The sequence below is a fragment of the Delphinapterus leucas genome, chromosome 1, assembly GCF_059928025.1.
Source record: "Delphinapterus leucas isolate spDelLeu-1000000601 "Yukka" chromosome 1, BTC_Dleu_Yukka2, whole genome shotgun sequence".
Taxonomy (NCBI): domain Eukaryota; kingdom Metazoa; phylum Chordata; class Mammalia; order Artiodactyla; family Monodontidae; genus Delphinapterus; species Delphinapterus leucas.
In genome coordinates this window covers 189,139,141-189,166,869 of record NC_143129.1, presented here as the reverse complement: position 1 = coordinate 189,166,869, position 27,729 = coordinate 189,139,141, and the positions used below count along the sequence as shown (strand labels likewise).

General features: G+C 56.7%; 1 protein-coding gene across 1 annotated transcript; it reads right to left on the bottom strand.

The window, feature by feature from the left end:
* Positions 1-397: 397 nt before the first annotated feature.
* On the bottom strand, positions 398-27,552 carry TTC34 (tetratricopeptide repeat domain 34). The gene is made up of 8 exons (XM_022598700.3): positions 26,731-27,552; positions 17,669-18,515; positions 16,033-16,258; positions 14,683-14,887; positions 13,640-13,806; positions 9,548-9,818; positions 8,552-8,766; positions 398-5,838 (listed from the first exon to the last, which is right to left on the bottom strand). Exons 1-8 carry the CDS (start codon positions 27,509-27,511, stop codon positions 5,311-5,313), a joined length of 3,240 nt encoding a protein of 1,079 aa, XP_022454408.2. The 5' UTR covers positions 27,512-27,552; the 3' UTR covers positions 398-5,310.
* Between the last annotated feature and the right edge of the window lie 177 nt (positions 27,553-27,729).

Here is a 27,729-nt window from a genome sequence, read left to right as displayed (position 1 = left end):
GGGATGTGGAGGTCTGAGGCCCAGCGTCAGCTCTGGGGTCCAAGAAGGCAGCCCCCCATGATGGCAGGTGGTGGGCATCCCTTCCCTCATCAGCCCTGGGACCACGGCAGGCGGGGAGTAGCCTCTGCTCCTGGGGCCACCCTCAGACCCTGAAGACGCCTGCCCTCTACTGCTCGGTCCAGTCCTTCCCTGCCCCACGCTCTCGGGCTGGGTGGTCTGGGGTAGGTCCTGTCCTCTGCAGGAAGCCCAGCATCCCCTGGCAGGCGTGTTTCTGGGCCTCAGCACGACGGGAACCGGACCTCTCCTGGCCCTGCCCATCCACGCGGCAGGCAGGCACGAGGTGCCCCGCTTGGAGAAGACCTCCAGGCCGGAAGAGGTTAAATAGTTTTGAGGCAGTTGGAGAGCTGGGATGAGAGCCGGGCCTCTGGGAGGCCCCGCACCCCCTCCCTGCTCGCTGCGTCCTGAGGCCAGGCCTTGGGCCTCCTGGGCAGAAGGGAAGGGGCCAGGGCGGTCTGACTGTGCCCCAGGGCTCCGTCACTGAGTGCCCAACGCAGTCCCAATAGCTGGAACTCTGGTCCCCTCCCCTACAAGGTTTGCCACGGAGTCAGAGAAGACAGATGTGCATGCAGTGCCTGGCCCAACAGCGTGGTTGGGAAACACCTGGGGGCGGGAGGGGCCCGTGCCGAGGGCCGGGTTTCCTGTCTTGGAGCTCGGCTGCTACTTCCGTGACCCTAGAGTTATTTTACCCCTGTAACTAACTGTTCTTTATATTAAATTCTCGCTATTTGAATCCTGGGTGTGGTTTTTGTCTCCTGAGTGGACCCTGATGACACATAAATTGGCACTAGGAGTGGCCCCAGGAGGTGCCTCCAGAGATGGGGTTTGGGGACTGGCCTAGTTGTGTCCTTGGGCCTGAGGCCGTGGGAGATGTGACTCGTGGCACATGGTGGCTTTGGGAGTGACCGAGCTGCCACCGAGCTCGGCTGTGATGTGACAGCTGAATCTGGGCCTCGGGAGCTGAGGGCTGCCCCCACTGTTGACGGAATGACAGCAGCCGAGGTCCCTGGTGTCCTGGACACTCGCGAGCTCAGGTCTGCCCTCAGCTCCAGCCACAGCCCTAAGAGTCTCTCATTTCTCAGCAGCACAGCGCTGATGTGGCTGAAAGGCAAACACAGCATTTGATCCTGTGAGTAGTACAATCCCAGCAGTGTTGGTGCCTTCACAGCCTCACCAAGTTTCTTACGAGGAAGTTCGGGCATTGACTGGGAAGGAACGGGACCCTGAAATGAGGAATGGGATGTCTGGTTGGGCTCAGATGAAGCTGAGAACCTTGAACCCCCAGGGTCCTCTGAGCCCCTCCAGGGTCTGAGGAGATGAGCCCTTCTTCACTATATTTATTTATCTTTGGCTGTGTTGGGTCTTCGTTTCTGTGCGAGGGCTTTCTCTAGTTGCGGCGAGCGGGGGCCACTCTTCATCAAGGTGCGCGGGCCTCTCACTGTTGCGGCCTCTCCTGTTGCTGAGCACAGGCTCCAGACGCGCAGGTTCAGTAGTTGTGGCTCACTGGCCCAATTGCTCCGCGGCACGTGGGATCTTCCCGGACCGGGGCACGAACCCGTGTCCCCCGCATCGGCAGGCGGACTCTCAACCACTGCGCCACCAGGGAAGCCCGAGCCCTTCTTCACTATAAACCCTGCGAGAACCTCACGTGGATCAGGTGCCTAGAAAGAGGATCCTCATTCTACTCAACCCCCCAGCCCCTGTTGACCCCAGACCCATAAGTAGGGTCCAGTCTCAGCACGCTCAGGGTGGGGGAAAGTACATCTTTCCCAGAAGGAAATAGCGTATCCACCCAAAGAATTTCAAGATATAATTAACTGACACTGAGAAACCTGGAGATTATGTGTGGGGATTGGGTCTAGGGGTGTCAGACCACAGTGGAGGGAGCCCAGCACTGGGCTGGGTTGGCTCCATTCATATGGGTGCACCTGCCAAAGATTCTGAATTTGTGTGTTGCCTCACGGCAGCTGCGGGTAGTGACTCTATCTGGACTTAATGGTGGTCTGTAGCTAATGAAGCTGAGATGCCAGAACCTCCCTTGTGTGCCACAGAGGAAGGAACCCAATGGCACAGGGAGATGACATGTTGGAGTGGACTTACCACACGTGACCCGTGCCCCCGCTACAGACCCAGGAAGGGTCATGGGACTTACTTTCTCCTTAGGTCTATTTCTGTGCTAAACTATATGAACACCTTTCCCAATTGTGAACCATCCTTGCATTCCCGTGTACGTTGCTTGTGGTGTGTTATTCTTTTAACGTGCTGTTGGATTCAGGTTTGTTGGTATTTCATTTACGGTTTCTGAACTGGAAGTCTCTAAACGAAATTGGTTTGTGGCTTTCGTTTGGTTGAGATCACGCTTTCTTCAAAAAAGAACCTGGAAGGGAACTGTAGTCACTAGTCACTATCTTGTAATAAGCTATAATGGAAAAGAACCGGAAGGAAAGAATGCAGACGCACACACATAACTGAATCGCTTTGCTGCACACCAGACACTAACACAGTATTGCAAATCAACTATACTTCGACGGAAAAAAAAACAACTTGGAAGCTTTTCTTCTTTTTCTTGGCTATGAAGGAGTTTAAAGCAATTACGAGTTGACTGTTCTTTAAAGGCTGGCAGATCTTCCCTGACACCATCTGGAACTGGAGCTGCCTTGAGGAAAGCTCCCTAACCACCTTCTGTTTCCCTCCACGGTAATTGTCCTGTGTAATATTTACGTCTACTCTGGACTTAGTTTAGTTAAATAATGTTTTCCTAGGAACCTATACATTTCATCCAGCCCTTCAAATTTATTTGCGCAGAAATTGAGAAAAGTAATGCCTTATGATTCTCTAAATTTCCTGTTATTTTGTCCTTATTACTTAAAAAAAATTTGTCTTTGTGCTTTTTCCATCTTTCTAGATTAAGTTAGCTACTGGTTCATCTATTTGATATTTGAAGAATTGTATTTTGGATTTCTGAGTTCTTCCATTTTTCTATTCCTAATTCATTAATTTCTGCTCCTATTGTTACTAATTCCTACCTGCTGATTTTCTCTATTTTATTGTCTTTTTTTAACTTCTCAGGATGAAGATGTGCTTCATATTCGTTGGTCAGTTATATACTCAGGGTGTGAACCTCCCTCTGGACACTGTATCCCTTAGGGGTTTCCCTGGACTGTTTTTGTCACAATTATTTTTTCCAATATTCTGCAATTCCAGATTTGATTTCCTGTTGGATCCAAGAGGTGTTTCACCTGCAGGGAGTTTTTTTTTTTGCGTTACGCGGGCCTCTCACTGCTGTGGCCTCTCCTGTTGCAGAGCACAGGCTCTGGACGCGCAGGCTCAGCGGCCACGGCTCACGGGCCCAGCTGCTCCGTGGCATGTGGGATCCTCCTGGACCGGGGCACGAACCCGTGTCCCCTGCATCGGCAGGTGGACTCTCAAACACTGCACCACCGGGGAAGCCCCTCCTGCAGGGAATTTTAAAAAATTAATTTATAGCTTTATCGCCTTGAGAGTAGGTAATGCTCTCTGTACCACATCATAAACATTTTCTCGGTGACCTGAAATGTGATTTTGAGAAAACAAGGTGCAGCATCCGCTCTGGGGGAGGAGTCTGATTTGCGTCAGACCCACCTGATCGTCTGCTCTGGAGGCCGTCCGGCGCCCGCTAGCCCTTGTCCACTTGGGCACCACAACAGGAGGCTGGGACAGTGGCCTCACGTGTACCTACAGATGTGAGAACCACCCCCTGCCCGGTTGGAGGTGGGCGGGGACGACTCGGGGCAGGGCAGACTTGGCCCGTGGAGCTGGGAGGATGAGCCCTCTCTGCAGGTCCCGTAGGCCTGTCTTCTGTTGAAGCTGCCCGGAGAGCTGGGAGCTTGGGAGTGGTCCCCAGACATCCCGGCTAACTTGACTGTGACCATCTGTGAACCTTTGGACATTTCCAGCCTCAGCTTTCAGAACAGGACGAGCTTACTTCAGCCTCCAGTGAGAAAAAGGAAGCAGTAACACGTGAAAAGCTTCTGGGAGATGCGCTTGGTGGTGAGGGACTTGACAGCAGTTAGCTCCACCTTCCCAGCTTCTGCCCTGGAGGAGGGGGGAGAGGAAGCCGCGGGCTGAGAGGCCCACTTGTGAGCAGTCCTGGCGCCCAGCAGGGGCAGGCGATGAGGCCAGGCGGCCAGGCTGCAGGGAGAGGGCTGCCCTCTGTGCCTTCTGTCGGGACACATCCAGGCCCGGCTTCTCAGCCTCCAGCTCAGCTGTGAGCAGCCGGGGGTGGGAGGCACGTCGGGGGCTCCACAAAGAGCATCAGGTCCTGGAGAGCTGTGGTGAGTCGGGCACCTGCAGGCTCAGCACGGGGATCTCTGGCCTTGAGGGGACGGATGAGGGCAGGACGTCTTGCGGGGAGGACAGCAGGGGCGAACGCACCCCATGGCACCCGGCTTTACCCGATGGCCCGTCCAGCAGTTGCGTTCGGGAACAGGAGAGAAAAACTGCGTAACTCGGACCTGGCTTCTTTGAAACCCCAGTGATGGGAGAAGGGTGGGCTTCTCCGCTCCCGCCAGGAGAGAAGGTTTTCCAAGCAAACTGGTGAGCAGGGGTGGCTCAGTTTAATCCACGTAGGAAGCGCCCTGACATCAGGCAGCTTTGCCGGAGACCTGCCGAGTAGACGTCTGGCTGCTCTGCTCATCGGGGGGCCCCTCGGGGGGCGGAGGGCTCTGCACGGCAGGTGGGGGAGGAGGCACTGGGTTCCCTGGAGAACAACCTTGATGAAAGCGTGGGTTTGGGGCCCAGCTTGGGAGTTTTGTCCTTGCGGGGGCCCAGGCCCTGCAGGAGGCTGGCCCGAACGTCAGGCCAGGGTCAAGGGCTGCTTCACACCTGGAGAAGGGCTTCCTGGGCTGGCACCGTCTCCCCAGGGCCACGAGGGGCCGGCCTGAACCCCGTCCACCCTGCAGGTCCCAAGCCAGAGACAGGACTGGGGCTGCTCTCTGAGGCCCGAGCCCCACGTGTAGGCCAAGAGGGTCGCAGCTTTGGGGACCAGGCTGCTGTTGAAGGGAGGGTGTCTGAGCCTCCTGGGATGGTGACTCAGGCAAGTGGGGAGCTCTCCGCTCTGCTTCCCGAGGCTGGTTGTCACCAGCCCACCCCAGGACTGGGAGGAGGGGGAGGGTGGGTGAGCACCTCCCTGATCTGGGGGCGGGGTGCACCCCAGGGTCTGGAGAGAAATGCTAACGACAGGGGGGCCCACGGCTGGGCCTGGGGAGCGCTGGCTCAGTGGAGCCGGCAGCCCGAGGTTGCCTCCCTCCGGATTCTCGCCTTCAGTCTCTTCAGGCCGCTGTGCTCCGGGTCCACCAGGAGGCCGCCCTCGGCTGCCGTCCAGGCCTCCGTGTAGCGCTGCTCGTCCAGGCAGTGCTGCGCCCTGCACAGGAGCGCGTGGGCAGTGGGGGCCCGGCCTGGCCGCTGCCACAGGTTGCTCTGGGCTAGGGCGGGCGCCAGCCTGAGGGCCTGGGTAAAGGCCCCGGCGGCCCCGGCCTCGTCCCCCAGGCTCAGAAGCAGGCGGCCCTGGGAGCAGAAGTCCTCCGCCCGTGCCTGGAGGTCACCGTCCCCTGAACCCTCTCGGAGCACGTGGTCCAGGTCCCCGAGTGCCCGGCCAAACTCCCGTAGCTCGGCTAGGCAGGCAGCCCGCCGGCGCAGGTGACAGGCGCTACCGCCACCTGCCAGGACGGCCAGTGAGCAGTAGCCCAGCGCCTGGCCGGGCTGCCCTGAGTTCATGAGGGTGTCAGCTTCCTGGGCTGCGGCCTGCACAGAAAGGACGGAGGGAGGAAGGTCAGGTCAACCCAGAACACTGAAGGCCCCTCACGGGCTGGCCGCTGCTTGTTCCCCAGGCAGAAGATGCCCGCTCCCTCTGGAAGGGGTGGAGGCACAGCGTGGAGGCACCCGCTGCAATCCCTCCACCCTGCAAGCTCTCCCTAGGCAGGCCCTGCTCAGAAGGCATCCTCCCCCTCCTCACTGCCCTACTGCCCCACCTGCGGGCCCAGCTTCTCTTACCGGGGTGACCTCCTCCTTCCCCTCCCCTTCCCAGCCTCCCGCCCTGCCCACCCACCGAGGCCGCCCTGGCCCCGAGGACAGAAGCAAACACCGCCTCCGCTGAGCCTGCTCCTTGGGCCTCCCCCTGCGCCCCGGGTCAGAAAAGCAGGGTCAGCTTTGCGCTACCGTGCTTCTCACTTTGCTAACCAACGAGCTGCTCCCGCAGGCCCTGTGGAGCCAGAGTCAAGGCCAGGGAGACACTCTCCGGGCGCCCCCTGCACTGCCAGCGCCTGCCAGCATGACCCAGGGGCTGGGGTTGCGTTTGCTCCCCAGGGACGGGCAGAGCGGTGCGTCCAGGAGGGCTGTGGCGGACTCAGCCTCGCTGGATGCTGCAGGGCCAGAGGCCAGAGGTCAGAGGGCGCTGTCCGCCCTAGCACTTCTCTCCCTGGGGACTGCTGGATTGAGTCCCCTGCTGCCCCCGTCTGGATGGCGCTGCCTCCCGTCTGGATGGCGCAGCCCTGAGGGCCGATGCCTTCCTCTGGCCCCCAGGCTCACTCTCCTTTTCTGAGTGTGACTGAAGCCCACTCTCCAAACCTGCCAAAATGCCTTACCTCTTCCGCCGAATTGGCCTGGATAAATCCGCTGGCCTCATTCGTCTCCTCCTGCTGCCAAGAGCCCACAGGGGCCCCCCACGGACTGAACGGGCACATTCCAGACCCTCCCTCTTCCATGCAGCCAGGTGCTAGCAACGCCCCCGATCCCCGCCTGTCCCCAGGAGAGCACAGGGCACCCAGCACCCGGCGGGCTGAACGCATGGCCCTGTCTTCCCACCAGCCCGACCGCGCACACAGGCTGGCGGGAGGCCGGAGGCCGGGCTGGAGCCGGTTCGGCCCTGCTGTGCGACGCGGAGCGGCGACCCATCCTTTCCGTGCAGCGCCCTCCCCACGGGCTCTGCGTGGTCCTCCCGGAGCTGGGGAGAAGTGCGGCGCCACCGGCCGTGCAGCCGTACTATCGCCGGAAACGGGGCGCCACTACTTCCGTCTCACTTCTGGGTCGGCCCTCGTCGCCCGGCCACGGCCAACGTGGAGTGAATTCTCGCGGCACCGAATCTGGGCTCCAGGCGGCCCTGCCTAGTGCTCTCCTCCGGGCCCAGGCCGTCGTTTCAACTCAGAGACAGAGCCCTGCTCAGCCCCGCCTTGTGAACCTAGAGACGCTCACCTAGCTCCCCGCTCCCAGCTTAGAGCCCCCCTCCCCCCGCCTCAAGGCTCTGAGACCCCAGCCAGGCCCCCTCCTCCGACATCCCCGGGCTCCGCGGCCGCTCCTCTGAGTTCTAGGCCTTGTTAACACGCTCCTTGGCCCCCTCAGCCCTACGAGGGCTGTCCCCCCCTGCATGACCCATTGCTCGCTTCACTCCTCCGTCCCTAACGCTCGTTTAGCCAACAACCCTATTGACCCCCTCGTTGACACACCTAGTGCGGTTTTAGTTTTCCTGAAGGACCCTGAGTGACAGAGCCCACGGAAGCACAAGGAGGTGAAATACTTGCCCCAGGCCGCGCAGGGGTTTGATTCACTGGCTGATGCTTCTGGCCCCGCCCCACTCCAACCTGCTGGTTCCTTCACTGCCCACCCCCTCCAAAGCCCTGCCTCCAGCAAGTGAAGGGAATAAGGTGGCCAGACCAGGATGGAGGACACCCTTCCCTCTGCCCCCCACCCCAAGCCCCTCCTCCTGCACTCCCACACCAGCTGCATTTTGCCCACCTGTTTCCTGAACACTCTGAGATCTTTCCTGCCTCCAGGCTTTTGCCTTGGCCTACCTGTCGCCACCGTGGGCTCACCTCCAGGGCCGCCTCGCACCCCCACTGCCCCGTCTCAGGGTCTTCCATACACTTTCACTCTCTGAAGTGAACTCCCCCTCCCCCGAAACAGCCCCCCCCCCCCCACTAAGTTGCCAGGGCCACAGTGCGGGCAGTGGCTCCACCCAAGGCCTGGTGGAAGGTGCTCTTTGTTCTTGTCAAATGAGCAGTGGAACAATCACCCACCCAAAGAGGCAGCAGCCGCAGCCCAACATCCCTTCAGGGTCCCTCTCAGTTCACGAGGGCAGGAGCTGGCCCGCCACCCGCGCGCTCACTGGGAGGGACACACCTATCCTGGCCTGACCTTGGGGTTGGGGTGGGCTTCCAACGAGGGCCAGGTGTTCCTGCCTGGCTCAGTCTGGCTCTGAGGATGGGGTCCCCTCCCTCTCCCAGACCCCGAGTCAGCTGTGGCTTGTATGCCTCATGTAAAGAAGCCCTGAGGTCTCTGGGGGTGTCAGGGCTCGAGCTGGCCAGATCTGGGTGCCTCCCGCTTGAACCTCCATCCCACCCCATGTCCAAGAGAGATCAGGCGCACGGGGAGTTAGCATACCCGGAGCCCCGGGCCTGGGGGTCTCCCACCCGAGGTGCTGGAGAGGGGCTGGGCTGGGGCCTCCGTGGGGTGCTGTGCCCACCTGGGCGAGGCTCTGCCTCTCTGAGGCCTCCAGGAGACGCAGCAGGAAGCCGAGGTCCTGGGTGTCTGTCTCTGCCAGACACTGCAGGTCCTGTGTGGCGGCCGGCACATCACCCTTCTTGAGCCGGAGCAGGCCACGCCGGGCCCGGGCCGCCTCTGATGAAGGGGCCAGGTGCAGGACTTTTTGCAGGCGGGCGCCAGCCTTCTCAAAGCTGCCTGTCAGGGATTGGGGAAGGACAGTCAGGGTGGAGCTGGGGCAGGGGGGCCACTGGGAAGCCCAGTTCAGCCTTTCTTGTTGCTGGCTCTGGGAGTGGCTGGCTGATGGAGGGGCTCAGCACCGGAAGGAAGGAGCAGGGAGCAGAGGGGCACGGTGACACCATGTCGCTCACACGGACTCACCTGATGACCCAGCACCTCGACTTGGGGGCAGTCACTACACTCTTCGACCCCCAGGTGGAGTAACAGGACTCTAAGCCCCCTCACCATGGTCACTGCAAGGACCTGCTTTCTCTTCTGAGCAGGGCTGCATGGGATTAGAGCAGCCCCGGAGGCCCTGAAGGCCTTGGTGGGGGCGTCTCACAGGCTTGCAAGTGATGACGACAGGCCTGTGAGACGCAGGCTGCAGAGAGGTCTCCCTTTCAAATTAGTGTTGAAATATTTTCAAGGTTTTGCAGGGAAGACCGACACATGTGGGCCTAAGACAGTCTCACCTAGAACAGGGCACTCAGTGAACATCTGCTGAATACATGCATGAGTTAATGAGGAGGCCTGAGCATCTGAGCCTTTTACGAAACCCCACATCACTCCTTTGTCTCACCTTCTGGTGGGCAAAGCCACACGGAGGACCCATACGGGGACCAGGTCCTGGGATTCAGGCTGGAAGGGACCTTACAAGCCAGAGTCCTGAGTCTCTTTCTCCCATTTTAAAGAAAAGGATCCAGGGGTGGGAGGAACAGGGACAGACGCCCATGTTCTGCATGTCTGGGCTGACACATACCCGCTGCAGCCAGCACGTCTGCCAGGAGGATGTGCCAGCTGGGCTGCGCGGCATCCATTTCGATCAGTGCTTCCCCCGCGGCCAGGAGGCTCTGGGTGTCCTCGCTGCTCAGGCGGGCCCCTGTGCCCGGCAGCTGGATCAACAGGGCCCGGCAGCGGGATGAGAGGCCCTGCGTGATGAGGGCCTGGACCTCTGGCTTCAGAGAGCGGATCTCAGGGACCGCCGTTCTTGGGCTGAGCTTCAGAGCCGAGAGGATGTCGTCCACAGCCTCCTGCAAGGGGAGGAGGCTAGGGTGGGTGGCAGAAGTGGTCCCAGCTGGGTATCTGTCGTGTTCCTCCTGATGCCGGGTGTTGGCGACACCAGAACGGGCAGATGGCCCAGCTCCTGCCCTCCCAGCATGGGGTAGGAATGGGGGTCAGCCAACGTGAGGGCCCATATGGTGAGCATTCATGGAGGGTGTGGTGAAACTGAGGCAAGCGTATCAGAGTTCTGGACGGGGGAAACGGTCTGGAACCCCGGAAGAGCCACACTGATAAAGAACCCGCTATGGCACAGAGGTGGGCTTGGGCTTGTACCAGAAGGGCCATGGGCCAGGGGCTGTGTGTGCAGCTTGGAGTGGTGGGGGAGGAGTCTAGAGGTCCTGACTGTGCTGTGGAAGCACACAAGGCCAGGGGGGAGGCTGGGCCCCTTTAGGAGAGCCCTGACCCTGGTGAGTCATTTGCATCTGACCTCTGACCTGGCCAACAGTCGGAAGCCATGGAGTCATCTTCAGGTCCACCCTCCTATTGGTTATCTAGGTGTCTTTTGCTTTGTTTTGTTTTTTTTCCTCCCTTTCTGCCTTCTTTTGGGTTAATTGAATAGTTTTAGTATTTTATTTTAGTTCTTCCATTGGCCTTTTAACTCTGCCTCTCTAACATTTGTTGGCAGTTGTCCTATAAGGTGACAACATGTACCTTTATTTTTTGGCCCTGCTGTATGGCATGTGGGATCTTAATTCCCTGACCAGGGATCAAACCCGTGCCTCCTGCAGTGGAAGCGTGGAGTCTTAACCCCTGGACTGCTGGGGAAGTCCCCAAAATACGTATCTTTAAAGACACCGTTCCATTGTCTTCTGGCTTCCATCGTTTCTATGACAAGTCAGTCATTTTTTCATACTGCTGTATGTAATGTTTCTTTTTCCCACTGGCTGCCTTGAATATGTTCTCTTTATCTTTTGTTTTCAGAAATTTGATCAAGGTGTGCCTAGGTGTGGTTCTTTTTGTGTTTATCATCTTGGGATTTGTTGAACTTCTTGGAAAATTTTCTGCCATTATTTCTTCAAATACATATACATATACATATACATCATATACGTATATACATACATGCATATATTTTTGCCCCATTATTTCTCATCTGGGACTATAGTTATACGTATACTGGACTGCTTGGAATCATCCCAGAGGTCACTGAAGCTCTCTTCATTGGAAAAAGTCCTTTTCCCCTCTGCTCTTCAGATAGGATAATTTGTGTTAGCCCATCCTCAATTTTACTAACCATTTCTTTGGCAATTTCCAACCAGCTGTTAAGCGCATCTGGTAAATTTTTAAAATTTTAGATATACTTTTCAGCTCCAGAATTTCCCCTTGATTCTTCTCATAGTTTCCATTTCTCTGCTAGGATTCCCCATCTGTTCACTCATTAGGAGAACATTTTCCTTGAAGTTCTTCACATGTTTACAATCACTGTTTTAGCATCCTTGTATGCTAATTCCAGCATCTGAGCCATCTTGAGGTGGCTGTTCAAGATGAACATCTGTTTCTATTGAGTACTTAGTTTCCTTACTGTTGGCCACATTTCCCGGTTCTCTGTGTGTCTAGCAGTTTTTGATTTGGGGCTGGACATTGTGGATGGTACATTGTAGAGAGTCTGGACTATGTCACCCTCTCATAAAGGAGGTTGTGTTTTATTCTGGTGGGTCATTTTGGTTCTGCTGGACTTGGTTTTGTTCCTTGTGAGGGCAGGTCCATTTCAGTTTTGAACTTAGTCCTAAGATATGACCTTTATTTAGGGTGTGGTCTCAGCTAAGCGCCCAAGGTATTCAGAAAGGTCTCTGCTCTGGCAGGGTCAGAATTCCAACATCTCCTGCCACGGGTGAGCTCTGCTGGGCCCCTGCATGTGCAGCCCAGACTCAGACAAGAACCACCTGGAATCCCATGAAGACTTCTCTGCACAGCCCCATGTTCTCCATTGCCCTTCCTTGCAAATTCCAGCGACTGCAGCAGCCTGGAACCCCAGTCTCTGCCTCCTCAGCTCAGCAAGCTGACTGCCCCACCTCCTCGTGCAGTAACGGGAAAGCCTCCCCAGGAAGAAAGGTTATCGTGGGGCTCCCCTTGGACTCCCCTGGTGCGGTTTCCCTTTCCTCCGGGATGGCAGTTCTCCATTGCCTGTTGTTCAGGGCCTGAAGACAGTTGTCATGTATTTTATCCAGATATTTTGTTTTCAGCAGCCCAACGCCAGTTACCCTCTCCTAGCCAGCACTGGAAGTGTGCCTAGATACTTTTAAAGTCCAGCGATGGGGTTCTCCTGGAGCAGGTGTGTGGGGGATGAAGGTCTTGGAGAGACAGAGCCCTTAGATGGATGGATGGGAAGACGGTCCTCTCCGATCCTTCCTACACTATGACCGGGGCCCTACGTGACCCTGGTGCTGGCCAGTGGTACACCTGATCAGCTTGGAAAGTCCAATTCTGTGCTGACTCATGGGGATTCCAGCTGCCACATATGGAGCCCTCATTAGGGACCAGGCACCATGCTGAGTATCTGACAGCACTGAATAAGCAGCCCCCTCAAGGCTGAGCATTGATGGCCTTGAACAAACACTGCTCCCCCCCCACCCTTATTTTACTGATGTTGAAACAAGGCTCAGAGATGTTACAGGGCCTGCTCAGAAAGTTAGAGGTGGGGGAGCAGGGCTCTGGATTCTGGACCTGGCAGGCTGGCTCAGAGCTCCTGTCTTGGTGAAGGGCCAGAGGGTATGTGGGTGCTTGGCCTCAGCCCATCTCCAGGAGGAGGAAGTTCATGGGTGTGACGATGTGGGGGTGCCCCTGCTCCCTCATCCTGACTCACAGACATCCAGGCTGACTTTCCCTGCCACATGCCCTGCTGCCCTGGACAGAGCGGCAGGAGGGATGTTTCTGAGGCACCTCTCGGAGGAGTTGCTGGCATGTCGAGATCACCCAGGGGTGGGTTTCCAAGGGGTCCACCTCCTGCAGTAGGGCCCTCCTGGCTGAATCCCATCTCTGTTTAATGGGCTTGTCCCTGAGAACTACAGGTGCTTTCCCAGCACAGGAAGGGGCCTGCATAGGGTTGGGCTCCCAAGCACAAGTGTGTGCCCAGCTGGAACAGAAATCAGGCTGCCAGTGCCCTTGGGGGAAACACAGACACCCTGACAGGCAGAAACACCATCTTGAGATGCTGTCATCCCAGTGGCATCTTGGATCATTTTTCCTTGTCTCCTAAGATCCCAACCCTTAAGAAATTCAGAAACCTGGCAGGGAGGATACCTCTGGGCTGTACTTTGGCCCAGCGAAGCATCAGGGCAGACAATCGGTTTCAGTTATTCACCAATGACATTGCCCTTGGCTGCAGAGTGCCCTTGTCCAGGGCTGTTTGTTTGTGGCTGCACGTCTTCCCTTTGGAAGGTACCTGCCCTGGGCCTGCAGTGGATCGCTTCCCACTGCCCCTGCACGCTGACCACCCAAATCCACAGGCCCTGTGTAGACAGCTCAGAGTGGCACCCAAGGGGGCAGCGGAGGTCTCATTACTGTAAGGTGGGGGGCCCCCTAGTAATCCTGAGGCTTTGCACATCAATCCATGCTGACTGAAGCGGGGGGGGGCACGGGGACTCTGCAGATGGAAGGGAAAGACTCCCCCAAACCGGGGATGTGATGGTGAGGCTCCCGTGAGCCCCGGTACAGGCGGGGGTTTGATGGATGACTGATGCTCAGATGGCCTGGCCCTGCTTCCTCTCTCTGGGGAGGCTGAGAAGGAGGGCAGCGCCTACCCTGGGCACCCCCACTTGCCCAGCCCCAGGTGGGGAGGGTGGGCCCGTACCTTCTGCTGGTCCAGGGCCAGGTGCAAGAGTGCCCGTCCGCACAGCGCCTGCACGTTCCTCGGCTCAGCCCTTAGCACGGAGGTGACGTCGAACATGGCCGTCTTCTTCTGGCCCAGGAACCCGTAACAGCGGGCGCGGGCCAGCAGGGACTCACTTGCCTGACTCCCTGGAGGAAGGGGGTGTGGCGTCAAGATGTGACCTCGGCTGGGCACAGCCAGGTTCAGTGTGTCTGCCCTCATCCAGGAGTTACTGCACCTGTCCTGTGCTCCAAGGGGCAGGGGGAGGGGGTGCAGCGGCTTTGGGGTCACCTAGGGAGCTCACAGACTGCTGGGCACCACAACACACCAGGGAACAGCACTCTGGATTGATCCAGGGGCCCTGGCTGAGGGACACGGGGAGCTCAGCCAGGAGGGGTGGCATCTGGGAGGGTTGGTGGACAGTCCGAGGGGGCTTCTGAGAGGTGGGGGCACTGCAGCTGCATCTGAAGTGAGGCCAGGGGAGGGGCGGGGGTGGGGGGAAGGGTCCACGGGGCAGGTCACAGAATGGCTGCAGCTGTGAAGGTGCCAGGCTAAGGCCCAACTCTTTGACCCTCCTGTGCCTAAGGCAGGGCGTGGTGGGTGGGCTGGGCGAGCGGGGAGACCAGGCGCACACACACAGAGCTGCCCCCGCTATTCCTAAGAAGGGCTTCGGGGGCTGGGGCCCTCATCCCCCACGGATGGAGGGAGAGGGGTTGAGCTGGGAGAAGGGCCTCAGCTGAGTCTGGCCCTCCCACCCTCGGGGCCCTGGGTGTGCGCAATGGCGGCCCAGGATTCAGGAGAGGGTCCCAGCTCAGTTCCCAGCTGGTTGGGCCTCTCCTAGGCGTTAGCGTGCTTGCTGCAGTGAGTGGCCCGGGAGCACGCCACACCCCTGAGCCAAGCACGTGCTCAGACTCCCTGGTGCCTGACCACACCCCCTCCCCCGCATGGCAGAGGCGCCCCTTGCCCCCGGGCACCTGGCACAGGGTGGGGGCCCCGGAGGAATGAGGAACGAGGGTGGCTCCTACCTGCAGCAAAGATGGCCAGAGAGAGGTAGGCGATGGCCTCCCTGGTGTGGGCTCTGCTCTCGGCGCCGCCTGGTTGTGTCTGCAGGATGGCCAGGGCCCTTGCGTGGCAGTGGCCCTGTAGCAGCTGGCGGTCCTCATGGTGGAAGACGTCCAGGGTGGGCTGGAGGCAGGCTGTGTCTCCAGACTGGACCACCTTCTTCACCAGCTGCAGGGGCAGGGGCGTCACCACTGGTCCTCCCTGTGCCCCAGGCTGGACCAGTCCACCCCCATCCTCCGTGCAGGGGTGTGGCTCAGGGATGCAGCCCGCAAGGGCGTGGCTCGTGGGGGGTGTGGCTCGTGGGGCGTGGCCCATGGGGCAGGGACTGCAGGTTGCCAGAGCTGAGCATAGGGAAAACTGGGTCGGGAGGTGTGGGCCCTGCTCTGGGCTGCTCCTCTGCTGAGTGTCAGGAGCTGGGGCGGGTGGGGGGGGCGATCCCAGTGTCCCTGAGCCGTGCCTCCTTCTCGGTGACATGGAGACCTCGCCTCGCCACACGGGCCCATGCGTCACAGGTCTGAGAAGTGTGGGGAAAGGGGGCTTTCAAGTCGTAAAGTGACAGAGGGCCCAGGGAGTCCTTCAGAAGGTGCAGAGCAAAAGCCCTGGAATCAATCCCTGCTCTGGGAGGAGCGAGACCCTCGGGGAGATATAACTTCACAGAGGCCTGCCCGATGCTGCCCCTGCTGGCTGCACCTGTGTGGACACCGGTCCCAGACCATCCTTCCCTCCCACCCCTATGGCCCAGCTCAGGGAGACCAGAACCCAAACCAGGCCAGAGCAGAAGAGGGAAGCTGACAGGCCCCACAGCCCTGCCCCAAAGCCTGGGTCTCCCCCTGGAACATAATCTGCCACGTCCCAACAGGAAGCCCTCAGAACACCTGAGGGAGGGGAGGCAAGCAGGGCTTGAGGGCTTGGGGCTCCTCTGCTCTTCCCCCTCCCCGGGACAGGGCCACCTCCAAGCCTAGTTTACTTGGGACTAAGCTCTGCTTACACTCAACTCATGGCCCTTTTTCTTCACAACACACGAAAAGCAAATACAGAGCGCCACTGCATGCTGGAGACCTGCTGGGCCCTGGGGTACCTGCTGCAGCTAATTCTCATGAGAACCTGGAACAGCAGGGCACAGACGGGGAGACTGAGGGTCAGAGAGGTGAGGCACCTGCTGGAGGTGGCAGAACTGGGGCTGGGACAAGCTTTGCCTGTTCTCAATTCTGGGCTGCAGGGTGTTGAGCGAGGGCTGGTGGAGGCCTGGTGCCCTCCACAGAGCTGTGCCCTGTTTCCATCTGCCCTGCTGTGGCCCACCGGGGCCCCCTCACCTGGCTGGCATCATAGGAGAAGCCCCTCCGGAGCTGCAGCAGGGCCAGCCGCACCAGCACAGGGGCTGCCTGAGGCCTTCGGGAGAGGGCCACCAGCAGGGCCTTGTGGGCGTCGTCCAGGCGGCCCAGGCGGTACAGGGCATCGGCCGCCAGGAGGCGCGAAGCCTCATCCTCCGTGTCCAGCTCCATCAGGAGCATGGCCAGCTGGTACACGCCATGGGCGTCCCTGTGGAGAGAGCAGCTGGGAGAGGGCTGATCCCTGTGCTACACCCCTCTCACCTGCCCAGGGAGGCAGGCTGCAGGCAAATCCTATCCCTGCACCTGGTCCAGGCAGCGCCCCTCCCGCTGGGCCTCAGAGACCAGGTTCCTGCTGGAAGGGCCCTCGTGCCATCCCCAGAGCGCACGGCTGCCCTTTCCGACATACAGCCCTTGGCCCTCACCCCCCCCCATTCTCCCCCCCCCCCCCCGTAGGGCGGGCATTTTACAGATGAGAAATCGAGGCTGTATGCTGACTCCCAGCCAACCCTGCCTTAGCTTTCTTTTCTGTAAAAACAGGATAAAAATGGCCTTGCACGGCTCAGGGGTGCCGTAGGCAGAGCTGGATAACACCCAGGGTGCCCTCTTGGGAATGAGAAGGAGCTCCCACTGGGAAAAGGGGCCGGAGCCTCAAATTTGACAGTTCCCAGAGAGAAAAGATATAAAGGGCCCCAAATCTCTTACAAGAAAGTTCCTCCTCAGCATCAAATCAAAGCAATGCAAATTAAGGAACTAGGGGGCTGAGGAAGCCTGCGTGCGTGCGTGCGTGCCTGTGCGTGTGTGCGTGCCTGTGCGTGCGTGTAGGGGTGAGGGGGCTGACGTCAAACATGCCCCCCCCCCAGGGGCCCCTCAGCTCAGTGCTTTTAGCTTTGCTAAAACACCTTCCTGCCACCTCCCAGCTACCAGAGAAATGCAAGTCAAAACAGCTGCAGGTTCATCCACTGGGCTGGCAAAGAATTTTGCGAAAGGAGCGTGAGGGCTGGAGCGTGTGGACTGATGGGCAGGTGGGCAGCTCCAAAGTCAAGGGCCTCACGGGGGCTGTGTTCTCTCCAGGAGCTCCACCTCTGTCTCCACCCATAGCACAGGACACTGCATAGGCTGGAGGCTACCTGGGATGCGCTATAACTAAGAGCAGGCACCCTGGAATGCCCGAAGGACTGATGGCACATTCACAGGATGAGCTATGGGGCTGCCCAAGAAATGTATCTAGTGACCAAAGAAGTGTTCATGACCTAGGGAATAAAACAGGTGGGATGTATTTGCACACAGAGCACAAATTCAGTTTAGTGGACTCCATACGCACAAGGAGGAACAACAAGGAAATGTAACAGTGGGACGACAGGTAAGTTCTATTTTTTCATTCCCATTTTTGCGTTTCTAATTTTCTTTGACAACTAAGTCCATAATGCTTCCTGCCCTTTGGGACCGAGGGTCCTAAGATCCGGGCCCCGGCGCTAAATCTGCCACCAAAGCTTTAAGGAAATCACCTAGCAGCTCCCTGCCTCAGTTTACTGTAAAGTAGTAGGAAACACACCGCGACTAACTTGGAGGAGACCAGAATGAAGCAGCAGCCCCAGGCGTGCACGGGTCTAGTTTTTACCCTTCCTGCGCAGCGCGGCTGTCGGTCTCCGCAGCCTTGCTCCTGCGACCTGGCCCGCTCTCGGATCCCGGCTCCGGCCCCCGCTGCAGCATCCTGCGGCCCTCTTCCCGCAGCACGGTCATTAGCAGCCCCCGCTGGTTCCAGGGCACGTAGGCCTTTGTGACAAGCAGAGCTTCCTCGGGCCGCAGGCGGCAGGCGGTGACATAGTCCAGCGCGCCCAGGAACGCACTGCCCGCCAGCACCCGCAGCAGCCCGCGGCCGCACAGGGCTCGTACGCAGCTACCAGGGTGCGGCGGCCCCAGCTCCACCACCGCCTGGAAGTCCTCCTGGGCGCGCCCCGCGTCGCCGGTGTGCAACGCGCAGAAGCCGCGCAGCGCCAGCAGGGGCGCGCGGTCCCCAGCCCGGTCCCGCGCACGGTCCCCGGTGCTCCAGGGCCGCAGCAAGCGCTCGCACAGAGCCCGAGCGCCCACCGCGTCCCCCCGCAGCAGCAGGCACTCGGCCAGCCGGGTGCCCAGTGCCTGGCGCGCCCCGGGCGGTGCCACGCGCCACAGGACCCGGAGCGCGCGGGTCACCGGGGCCAGCAGCTCGCGGCCCGAGTCCTCGCGGAGCTCGGGGCGGCTCCGCACGGTCTCCTGGAAGCGCGCGAAGCCTATGTCCGCGGCCTCCTGCACCTGCGCCCGCAGACGCTCCCGGTCCCCGGCCGAGAGCACGGCCTCTAACTGCCTCCGCGCTCCTGAGGGCCTCTCGGAGAAGGCCTCGTGCAGGTCCCGAAGGAGGTCCTGGGCCCCGCTGTCCAGGAGGAAGGTCGCGGCAGCGCGGGTGACCAGCAGGGTGGCCCGACGCTCACCTGGAGAGAGGACAGAGGTGTTGGTCCTGCCTGTTGGGCCACGTCCTCCAGGGGAGCCACCTGCAGACCCCAGCCCTCCAGTGCTGGGACCTTCTGAAGCCTCTCACGGCGATTCCCTTGAGTCTCCCAGAAGCCCAGGACATGGCACCGGGAGGATGAGTGCTGGCAGGAGGCCCTCAGCCCATCAGGGACAGAGCAGGCTCAGAAGGGGGCAACCAGGGTGGGCCTCCCTAGCAGCTCACCTAGCACTTGGGTTCGCCACTTGCTCGCCACTTGGGCTCACAGCCAGCCCAGCAGCCCCGGACATTTCGTCACAACACCCCTGGCACTTGCAGTGATGGAGTTTAGGGCTGAGTTCCCTCTTCTGAGAGCAACCCCACTCCACCCCTGCCCCCCAGGTCAGGGCTGAGGTTCTGAGCCTGTGACGTTTTAGGGGCCAGGTGTCACGGCAGCATCTTTGTTTCCTGGCTTCTCTGGCCACGTCTTTGAAATGAGATCACCCCATCAGGTTCCGGAAAGAGGGATGATGCACCCAATGCCGCTTAACGAGCGGGGGACGTGGGGATTTACTGCATCTTGCCGTGTCTCAGTTTCCTTTTCTGCTTTATAGTGGGAACGAGGACGGTCTCCATTCACAGGGCTGCGAGGACTGAACGGATTAATGTGTGTCCAGGCCTGGAACCAGGACTGGCGGGTGGCATCACTCAGTGAGCTTTCCCATCAGCAGCGGCCTCACCTCCACCGTCCCCATACTTTGTATCCGAGCAGCGTAAACATGTGAATTGGGGCTTGTGTGAATGGGGGCTTTCCGACTGGTAAAGAAAGCCAAGCCACCCCATCCCTGCCAGGCAGGTGCATGCCGTCGAAAGAATCGCAGAAAACCCAGTGCTGGTAGGAGCTCAAGGTCATGGGTGCCCACCCTTATAGTATTATAGGTCAGGAAAGTGCTGCTGGGGAGGGGAGTTCTCAGGGCCCGGCGAGTCACAGTGCTGGGGCACTGAACCTCCACTTCAGTGCCTTTTGCACAGACTCCTTCAGATCTTCTCCTTATAACCTAACTCAATAGCCACAACAGTAATAATCCTTTACACTGAAACAGGAGAGGGCAAAACCTTCACGTCTGCATGGAAGCAAACTTGCTACTACCCTGCCCTGTTGCCATTGTGGGTAAGTGTCACAACACAGCACATAGCCAAGTAAAAGAAGCATCTTGCACCCTGAGATCAACCAACCAACCAACAACAAGGTCACCCAGTCTACTCCTGGTGGCCAAATTTAAAGAAACTTTGAGACTTCCCTGTCATTTACTAAGTCCGGAAGAAAACACCTGTATCCCTGATTTTTGCAAGAGTTCACGGATCCTAGGGAGTTGCAGCAGATGGAGAGCCCATGGGGCCTGGGGGGCTGGTTATTATTTACCCACATGGAAGTGTGTTCTCTGCTCTGTTTCTGAGACTCCAGTTGCACACGTTAAACTTCCAGCTATTGTCTCATAGGTCACCAGGGTTCTGCTCACCTTCCAGCTGATCTCCCTATTGAGTACTTTCTACTGTACCTCAAGTTCACTGGCTCTTCTGCTGTCTCCAGTCTGCTCTGAATTGTTCATTTCAGTTGTGTTTTTCAATTCTGGAATCTCCATTTGGTTCTTTTTTTGTTTTTTTTTTATAGTTCCCACCTATCTACTGAGATTCCACAACTGTTCATTCACTATGGCCATATTTTCCTTTAGTCCTTGAATATATTTATAACAGTTCCTTTAAAGTCCTTAGTCTGCTAACTGCAGCCCTGGGATCATCTGGAGGTCAATTTCTGTTGACTTCTTTTTCTCCTGGCTGTGGCTCACCTTTTATTTTCCTGTCTCTTTGCATGCCTAGTAATTTTTTAAATTGTATACTAGACATCTGGTTGATTCTTTGTAGAGACTCTGGGTTCAGTTGTCTTCCTCTGAAGAGAATTGAATTTTGTTTTCGCAGGCAGTTAAATTGGCTAGGATCAAACTCCAAATTCTCTGTCTTCTTTGTTGGACAGCAGCTGAAATCTCCATTTAGTTCTTGCAGCTTCCAGTTGTTGCTTTTTTAGGCCACCCAGTCTCTCCCATGTGTGTATAGTTCAGTGGTCAGCTGAGGATTTAAGTGCCTTTAATACACAGATTTGGGGTCTTACGTCCCTTCCCCCTTGAATGTGGCTCTCTCTTTTTCAGGGTTTGCCTTCTAACTTTACAGTCAATTTTCTCATCCCCAACTTCTGTCATATGATATCTCAAGCCAGTAAAATGGCAACTTTCTGTCCTACATGGAAAAAACATGGATTGAGGAGGCCCAAAGCTGCAAGCCTGCAAATCTTACCTGTACAGTCTTCATCTTTTGGGGGTCAGTCTCCAGTTTCTCTCTGCATTTGGTCACTGTTCGGTTGCCAGCTATTTGCATTTTATATTTTGCCCCAATTTTATAATTATATGTGGGACACACAGTTTAGTCCAGCTACTTCACTGTTATTGAAAGCCAGAATCTTTTATTGTTAGATTTAAACATTTTGAAAATCTGGCAGTGGGGGAATATAAAATGCTATAATGCTACCCCACTGTTGTGCTAATTTTCATTTTCCTGAGCGCTGGTAAGGCTCATTTATTTAAAAAACCTTTCCAGCCAATCTGCTGGGTAGAAAGTGGTGTCTCATTGTTTTAATTTGCATTTGTATCATTACTATGATGTTGAATATTTTCCGCACGTTGTTTATTAGCCATCTGTGTTTTCTCCTTTGGGAAATGCATTTGCCAATTCTTGCACTGGATTTTTTTTTTCCTTATTGATATGTAGGAATTCTTCAAATACTCTGGGTACTCATCTTTTGCCCACTGAATATTTTGCAAATATTTTCTTCTGTTGTGGATTCTCCTCTCATTTTCCATAGTTATGGGCAAAACAGAAGTTTAAAATAATTTAATCAAATGTATCAAATTTTGCTTTACCGTTTCCACTTTTTTTGTTCTCTCTTTTTTTTTTTTTTGGCGGTACGCGGGCCTCTCACTGTTGTGGCCTCTCCCGTTGTGGGGCACAGGCTCCGGACGTGCAGACCCAGCGGCCATGGCTCATGGGCCCAGCCGCTCCACGGCATGTGGGATCTTCCCGGACCAGGGCATGAACCCGTGTCCCCTGCATCGGCAGGCAGACTCTCAACCACTGCGCCACCAGGGAAGCCCCTCCACTTTTTTTATATCTTAAGAAGCCCAGCTGTACACAGAAGTCTTAAGATGTTCTCTCATATTTTCTCTTAGAAACTGTAAAATTTAGCTATTAACATGATTCACCTGGAATTTACTTGTTTTTGCGTGTGGTTAGAGGTAGAGAATCAGCCCCATGCATTGGATAATACGGTCCTCTTTTCCCCATAGATTTGCAGTGCACGCTCTCACATATTAAGTTCCAGACAAATATAGGTCTATTTCTAACCTCTCTTATTGGTTTTATTAGTCTATCTATCTATCCCTTAAGTCAACATCCTCTGTATTGATTATCATAGCTTTGTATTAACTGGTAGAGAAAATCCTTATGCCACCACCTTCTTCTGCATCTTCTCCCCCTCCCCCTCCCCTCCCCTCCCCTCCCCCTCCTCCCCTCCTCCCCTCCCCTCCCCCTCCCCTCCTCCCCTCCTCCCCCTCCTCCCCTCCTACCCTCCTCCCCCTCCCCTCCCCCTCCTCCCCTCCTCCCCTCCCCCTCCCCCTCCTCCCCCTCCCCTCCCCTCCCCCCCTCCCCTCTCTACCCTCCTCCCCCTCCTCCCCTCCCCCTTCCCCTCCTCCCCTCCCCTTCCCCTCCTCCCCTCCCCCTCCCCCTCTCTCCCCTCCTCCTCCTGCTCTGCTTCTGCTCATTCTTCTTTGTCTTGTCTATTATGGGTCCTTTGCTCTTCTATTATAATATCAAGTGTTCCTATCAATGGACAGTGACTATCTCTCTGCTTATATATGTATAATTTATTCTCTTTTAATAAATTTTATAGTGTTCTCCATTAAGTCATATGACTCACTGAAATAAATTATTTTCTCTTGCTACAGTAAATGGTGTATTTTAAAACCATAAAGTTTGCTAACACATACATATGGAAACTTAAAAAAAAAAGATTCTGAAGAACCTAGGGGCAGGACAGGAATAAAGACACAGACGTAGAGAATGGACTTGAGGACACGGGGAGGGGGAAGGGTAAGCTGGGATGAAGTGAGAGAGAGGCATGGAAATATATACACTACCAAACGTAAAATAGATAGCTAGTGGGAAGCAGCCGCATAGCACAGGGAGATCAGCTCGGTGCTTTGTGACCACCTAGAGAGGTCGGATAGGGAGGGTGGGAGGGAGGGAGACGCAAGAGGGAGGAGATATGGGGATATATGTATATGTATAACTGATTCACTTTGTTATAAAGCAGAAACTAACACACCATTGTAAAGCAATTATACTCCAATAAAGATGTAAAAAAAAAAACCTAAAGAAACAAACAAAAAAACAAACCAAAAAACCCCACAAAATTTCTATTTGTTGCTGGTGTCTATAAACATAAATACTTTTTGTATCTCCTGTTAAATTCTATTCCTATATCTAATACATTTTTGTTGTTTCTGTTGGGGTTTCTACATAGCTAATTATATAGTCTGAAATAATGGTTGCTTTATCTCTTCCTTTCTAGTCTTACATTTTTTTTCCCTCATTGCCTTGGCTAGCATCTCTACAGTAATTATGGATAAATGGGGGAGTGGGCAGCCACCGTGTTCTTGATTCTAAAGTATCACGTTAAGTATGATATTTTGGTTGGTTTTGATAGATTTTATCTTTTGCAGTTAAGTAAGCTTTCTTCTATTCCTGGTTGTTTACATTTTGGAGATGTTAAGTATTATAAAATACTTTTCCCTAATTTATTGCAATGATAATATATTCTTCTTTCTTCCATTAATGAATGTAGTAAATTGTGTTATTACAGAAACATAAAACTATAAGTCTTATATTATTTAACTCAGTTTTGGCTAAAGGATGCATCAAAAACCAATGCTTTGGGCTTCCCTGGTGGCGCAGTGGTTAAGAATCCACCTGCCAATGCAGGGGACACGGGTTCGAGCCCTGGTCCGGGAAGATCCCACGTGCCGTGGAGCAACTAAGCCCGTGTGCCACAACTACTGAAGCCCACGCGCCTAGAGCCCGTGATCCGCAAGGAGAGAAGCCACCGCAATGAGAAGCCTGTGCACCGTAACCAAGAGTAGCCCCTGCTCACCACAGCTAGAGAAAGCCCACGCGCAGCAAAGACCCAACACAGACAAAAATAAATAAATAAAATAAATTAAAAAAAAAAAAAACAACCAATGCTTTGACTCAGTATGTGGTTGTATCAGCCACTATTGCTGTGTAACAAGCTACCACGAAACTTAGTGACTTAAAACAACCACCATTTCTATTTGTCTGCTGGTCTCTTTCAATTTGGGCTGAGCTGGCAGTCCTTCTGTTGGTCTCACTGGGGATCCCTCCTGTGGCTAAGGCCACCTGGTGTCTCGACTGGGCAGGAGGGGGTAAGGTGGCCTCACTCGCATGTCTGGGGCCCTGGTGTTGGCCGTGGGCTGAGCCTCCCTCTCTGTGTGTGCCCTCGTGGTTCACTAGTTGGCTTCCTTGCAGGGCACTGGGAATGTTGCAAGAGGATGGAGGTGGAGCCTGGCCTCCAGAACCACACAGCATCACTTCCGCTATTTCCTGCTAGTCCCAGCAAATCTCAAGGCCAAGTGAACTCTGCTTCCATGCTGGGTGGAGCTACAACCATGGCTCTGTCTCTCACCTACCCCAGTAGCTCTTAATGAGGAACCCTGAACGAACTGGAGATGGCTGCCCTGGGGACTTTCAGAGGATAAGCAGTCAGGGAACTGAGGCCCCTGGCGGACGTGAGTTAAAGCTACCCTTGTTCTGTATTTTGTCCTCATACACTGAGTGTCCTTGTATGTCCGTGTACTGAGAAGGGCTGAGCATATTCCCAAATATGGAAGGTTTTCTTCGATGTTTCCAAGGACTTTGGATAAGTAACCTGGAGATTAGAATGCATTTGTTATTGGAATCTACATTTGTAAAAAGTTTGTTACAGGAGAATTTATTTGTTCACGTGGTAAGCCATGCTAATGTGGGTGGGGATGATAAGGTGACTCCCAGTGACATAAGTGACTCTGTCCTAATTAATGCAGCGATCCATAGTGAAGGCTCGCCTGTCCGCTTCAGAGCCCAGGCGGGACAGACAAGCTTCCTGCAGTCTCTGGGGGTGGGGGTGGGGTGGAGCAGAGTTTTTCTAGAACACTGTTCCTCAAGTCTGCCCCTTTGGGGATTCTGGATCTCTGCAGGGGCTTATCTGGCCATTAAAGTGGAAGACGCCCTCCACCCAGGGGTTGCTGAACGCCCCCAGTGCACAGGGTGCTGCATGTCTGTGCTTTGGGCACCAAGGGTCTCCTACTCAGGATTCTTTGTGACTCGAGCGTTTCTAGGTAATTTATAGCAGGAGGGTTTCAGCGTATCTGGTCTGGCATATTTCCAGAAAGAAATTGGCCCGCTCAGTTTTCAGTTCTGTCTGGCCCCCCTCTCACCCTGGGGTCACCTACAGCCTCGCGGGACACACAGACGCGGCCCGCCCTCCACGTGGACTCGGCTGAGGCAGCTCTGAGCGCGGTGCAGCTCTTTATCTCGCAAGCACCCTCGTCACTGCCCTGCAGGCCCCTGAGCTTCCGCCTTCTTCCTGTCCTCCTGTCCCCTTTGCTGGGTCCTCTTTTGGTGGAGAGCAGTGCGGTGGGCAGTTAGGAGCACCCGGGGGTCAAACTGCAGCTTCTGTGAACACCCTGTGTGCCCCTGGCGGCCCCACGGGCACGTGGGGATGTGCCTGCACCCGCCTCCGAGGGGTGCTGTGTGGATGCAATGAAAACGCGTATCAAACCCGCACAATGGGTCTGCCCACTGAGTGAATGGCAGGCCCCTGCCCCCCACCTCTAGGTGTCCGGCTGCCCCACTCTCTCCCGAGCTCCCTCCTGATCTAGACCTTGACTTTAAATCCCTTCCTTGTGTGAATGATCCCCAAACCCCTTTTTCAGACCAAGTCCCCACTCATCTCATGAGCTGGCTCCTGTGTCCAGCTGCCTAATGACACGTCCACCTGAGGGGCTCAAGGGACACTTTTGGGGAGCGCTTAGCGGGTGACAACATTTTCAGGGCTTGATAAACAATTTCGCTGAATCTGCACAGCAACCCTCAGCACAGCAACCCTCACCACCTTCACCTGCGCACGGGGAGGTGGAGAGGCGGCAGGGAGCCGGGAGTGTGGCTGCCGGCTGGCGTGTGGTTCCCGCGCGCTCCCAACCAGACGCCCCACTGCCCCCGCCCCCGCCGTGAAGGCGGACCCAGCGAAGGGGCCTGGCAGGAGCGGCATCTCAGACTGGGGGTGTCTCCAGCCCCTGGTGCCCCCTTTCCTGTCCGCTCCTCCCCAGCCTCTGCAATCCAGCTGCTGAGGGCGAGCTCTTAAAATCATTGCTGAACCTCCTTTACGCCCCCGTCCTCTCCCCATCATTACATCTGGCCACAGTCTTGTCGTTTCTGTCTCAGTGATAACTCAGACCTGGACCGTGCTCCAGCCTCCAGCAGGTTCTGTTCTCAGTCTGGCCCCTGTGGCACATTCTGCGCACAGCAGCCAGAGGAAACTTTAAAAATGCAAATCAGAGCACCTCACTCCACAGTTTAAAACCCTCCCATGGCTTCTTGCTGCCCTGAGGATAAAATCCAAAGTCTTTCAAGGCCAGGAGGGCTTAGCCACTGCTACTGTCTTTAGCATCTCCCAGCTCCCTCTGCCCCCATCGCCGCCCCCCGCCAGCTATTCTGGCTCCATTCAGTGGCAAGGAACCCCAAGTACTTTCTCACATTCTGTTTCTGCTGTCTGGAATCCTTCAGTCTCAGCTCAAACGACACCTCCTCCAAGAAGCCCTCCCTGACCATAAGGCTAGAGCAGCACCTCTCACAGTGCATTCTTCAAAGCACAGATTTTGTTTTGCTTCTTTTCTTGGTGCTACATAAGGTCAGGGGTCTTTCTGTTTTGTCACTGTGGTGTCCCCAGCCCCAGCACAACTCCCACCCCCACCATAAGCAGGACTTAACCATGCAGTGAAGCGATGGTGAGAGCAACCTTTGCCCCGGCCCTTAGGGGGTGTGGAGGGCATGCCTACCTTGGGGTCTGCTGCCCGCTGAGGCGGCCTCCAGGGCCCGGCTGCAGGCCGCCTGGCAGTCCTCATACCTGCCACCTTGGAGCAGGGCTTCGGGCGACGGGGTGTTGCTCCAGGTGCCCACAGGGTCCAGGGCTGCCAGGAGTCTCCGGCAGTCGGTCTCCTGCTGGCTGGCACCGTCCCCAGCCTCCTGGCATCCCGAGATGTAGTCCTGGAGGGTGCTGACCAGAGCGGGGAGGTAGGGCTGCTGGTGGGTGTGAACGAAGGCCACCATCCGGTCGGCACTGGCTGCAAAGGCCTGGAGGTAGTCGGCCACCCCGGCATCCACCTGTGTCCTGGACAGGAGCCAGGCCAGGGCACGGGTCAGCCGCAGCTCCAGACTTTGCTGGGAGTGAGCGTCCAGCAGGGCCCCGCAGCGCTGCACCACCTCCCCGTGGTACCCGTGGGCCAGCAGGCCTGCCAGGGAGTGCAGGGCTGCAGCTGGGTGGTCGGGGCAGACCGTGGCCAGGAAGGCGCGGGCCAGGGTCCCCGTCAGAGAGACCACCGCCATGCCATCCCAGTGGATGGCCGGGATCTGGCTGTCACCTCGGCACCAGGCCTCCAGCGTGGCCACCACAGGGGGCCCCCGAGCCCCGGCCAGGGCAGCTCGGACGCTCCGCAAGGCTGAGGGGGCGTGGCAGCTGAAGGCAGCCAGGTAGAAGGCGGTGGCCAGTGGTGTCTCCCCCTGGGCCAGGTGCCGGTCCCCCTGCCAGCAGAGGCAGGCTGCGAGCTCCTGGGCCGACATCACGCCCACGCCTCAGATGGGCCCATGTCCGGTCCTCACAGCACCTGGAGGGGGGCGTGTGGTTAGTGCGTGGGTGGCCGGCAGCCCACCTGCCCTACGGCCCCCCAGCCCTGCTCCAGAGAGGCTTCCTGCCCCTCCCCGTGGAGACCCCAGGGTCAGCGCAGAGCCCCCGAGTGAAGGCAGGGTGAATTCAACCGTTAAGGGGCATGGGGGTGCCT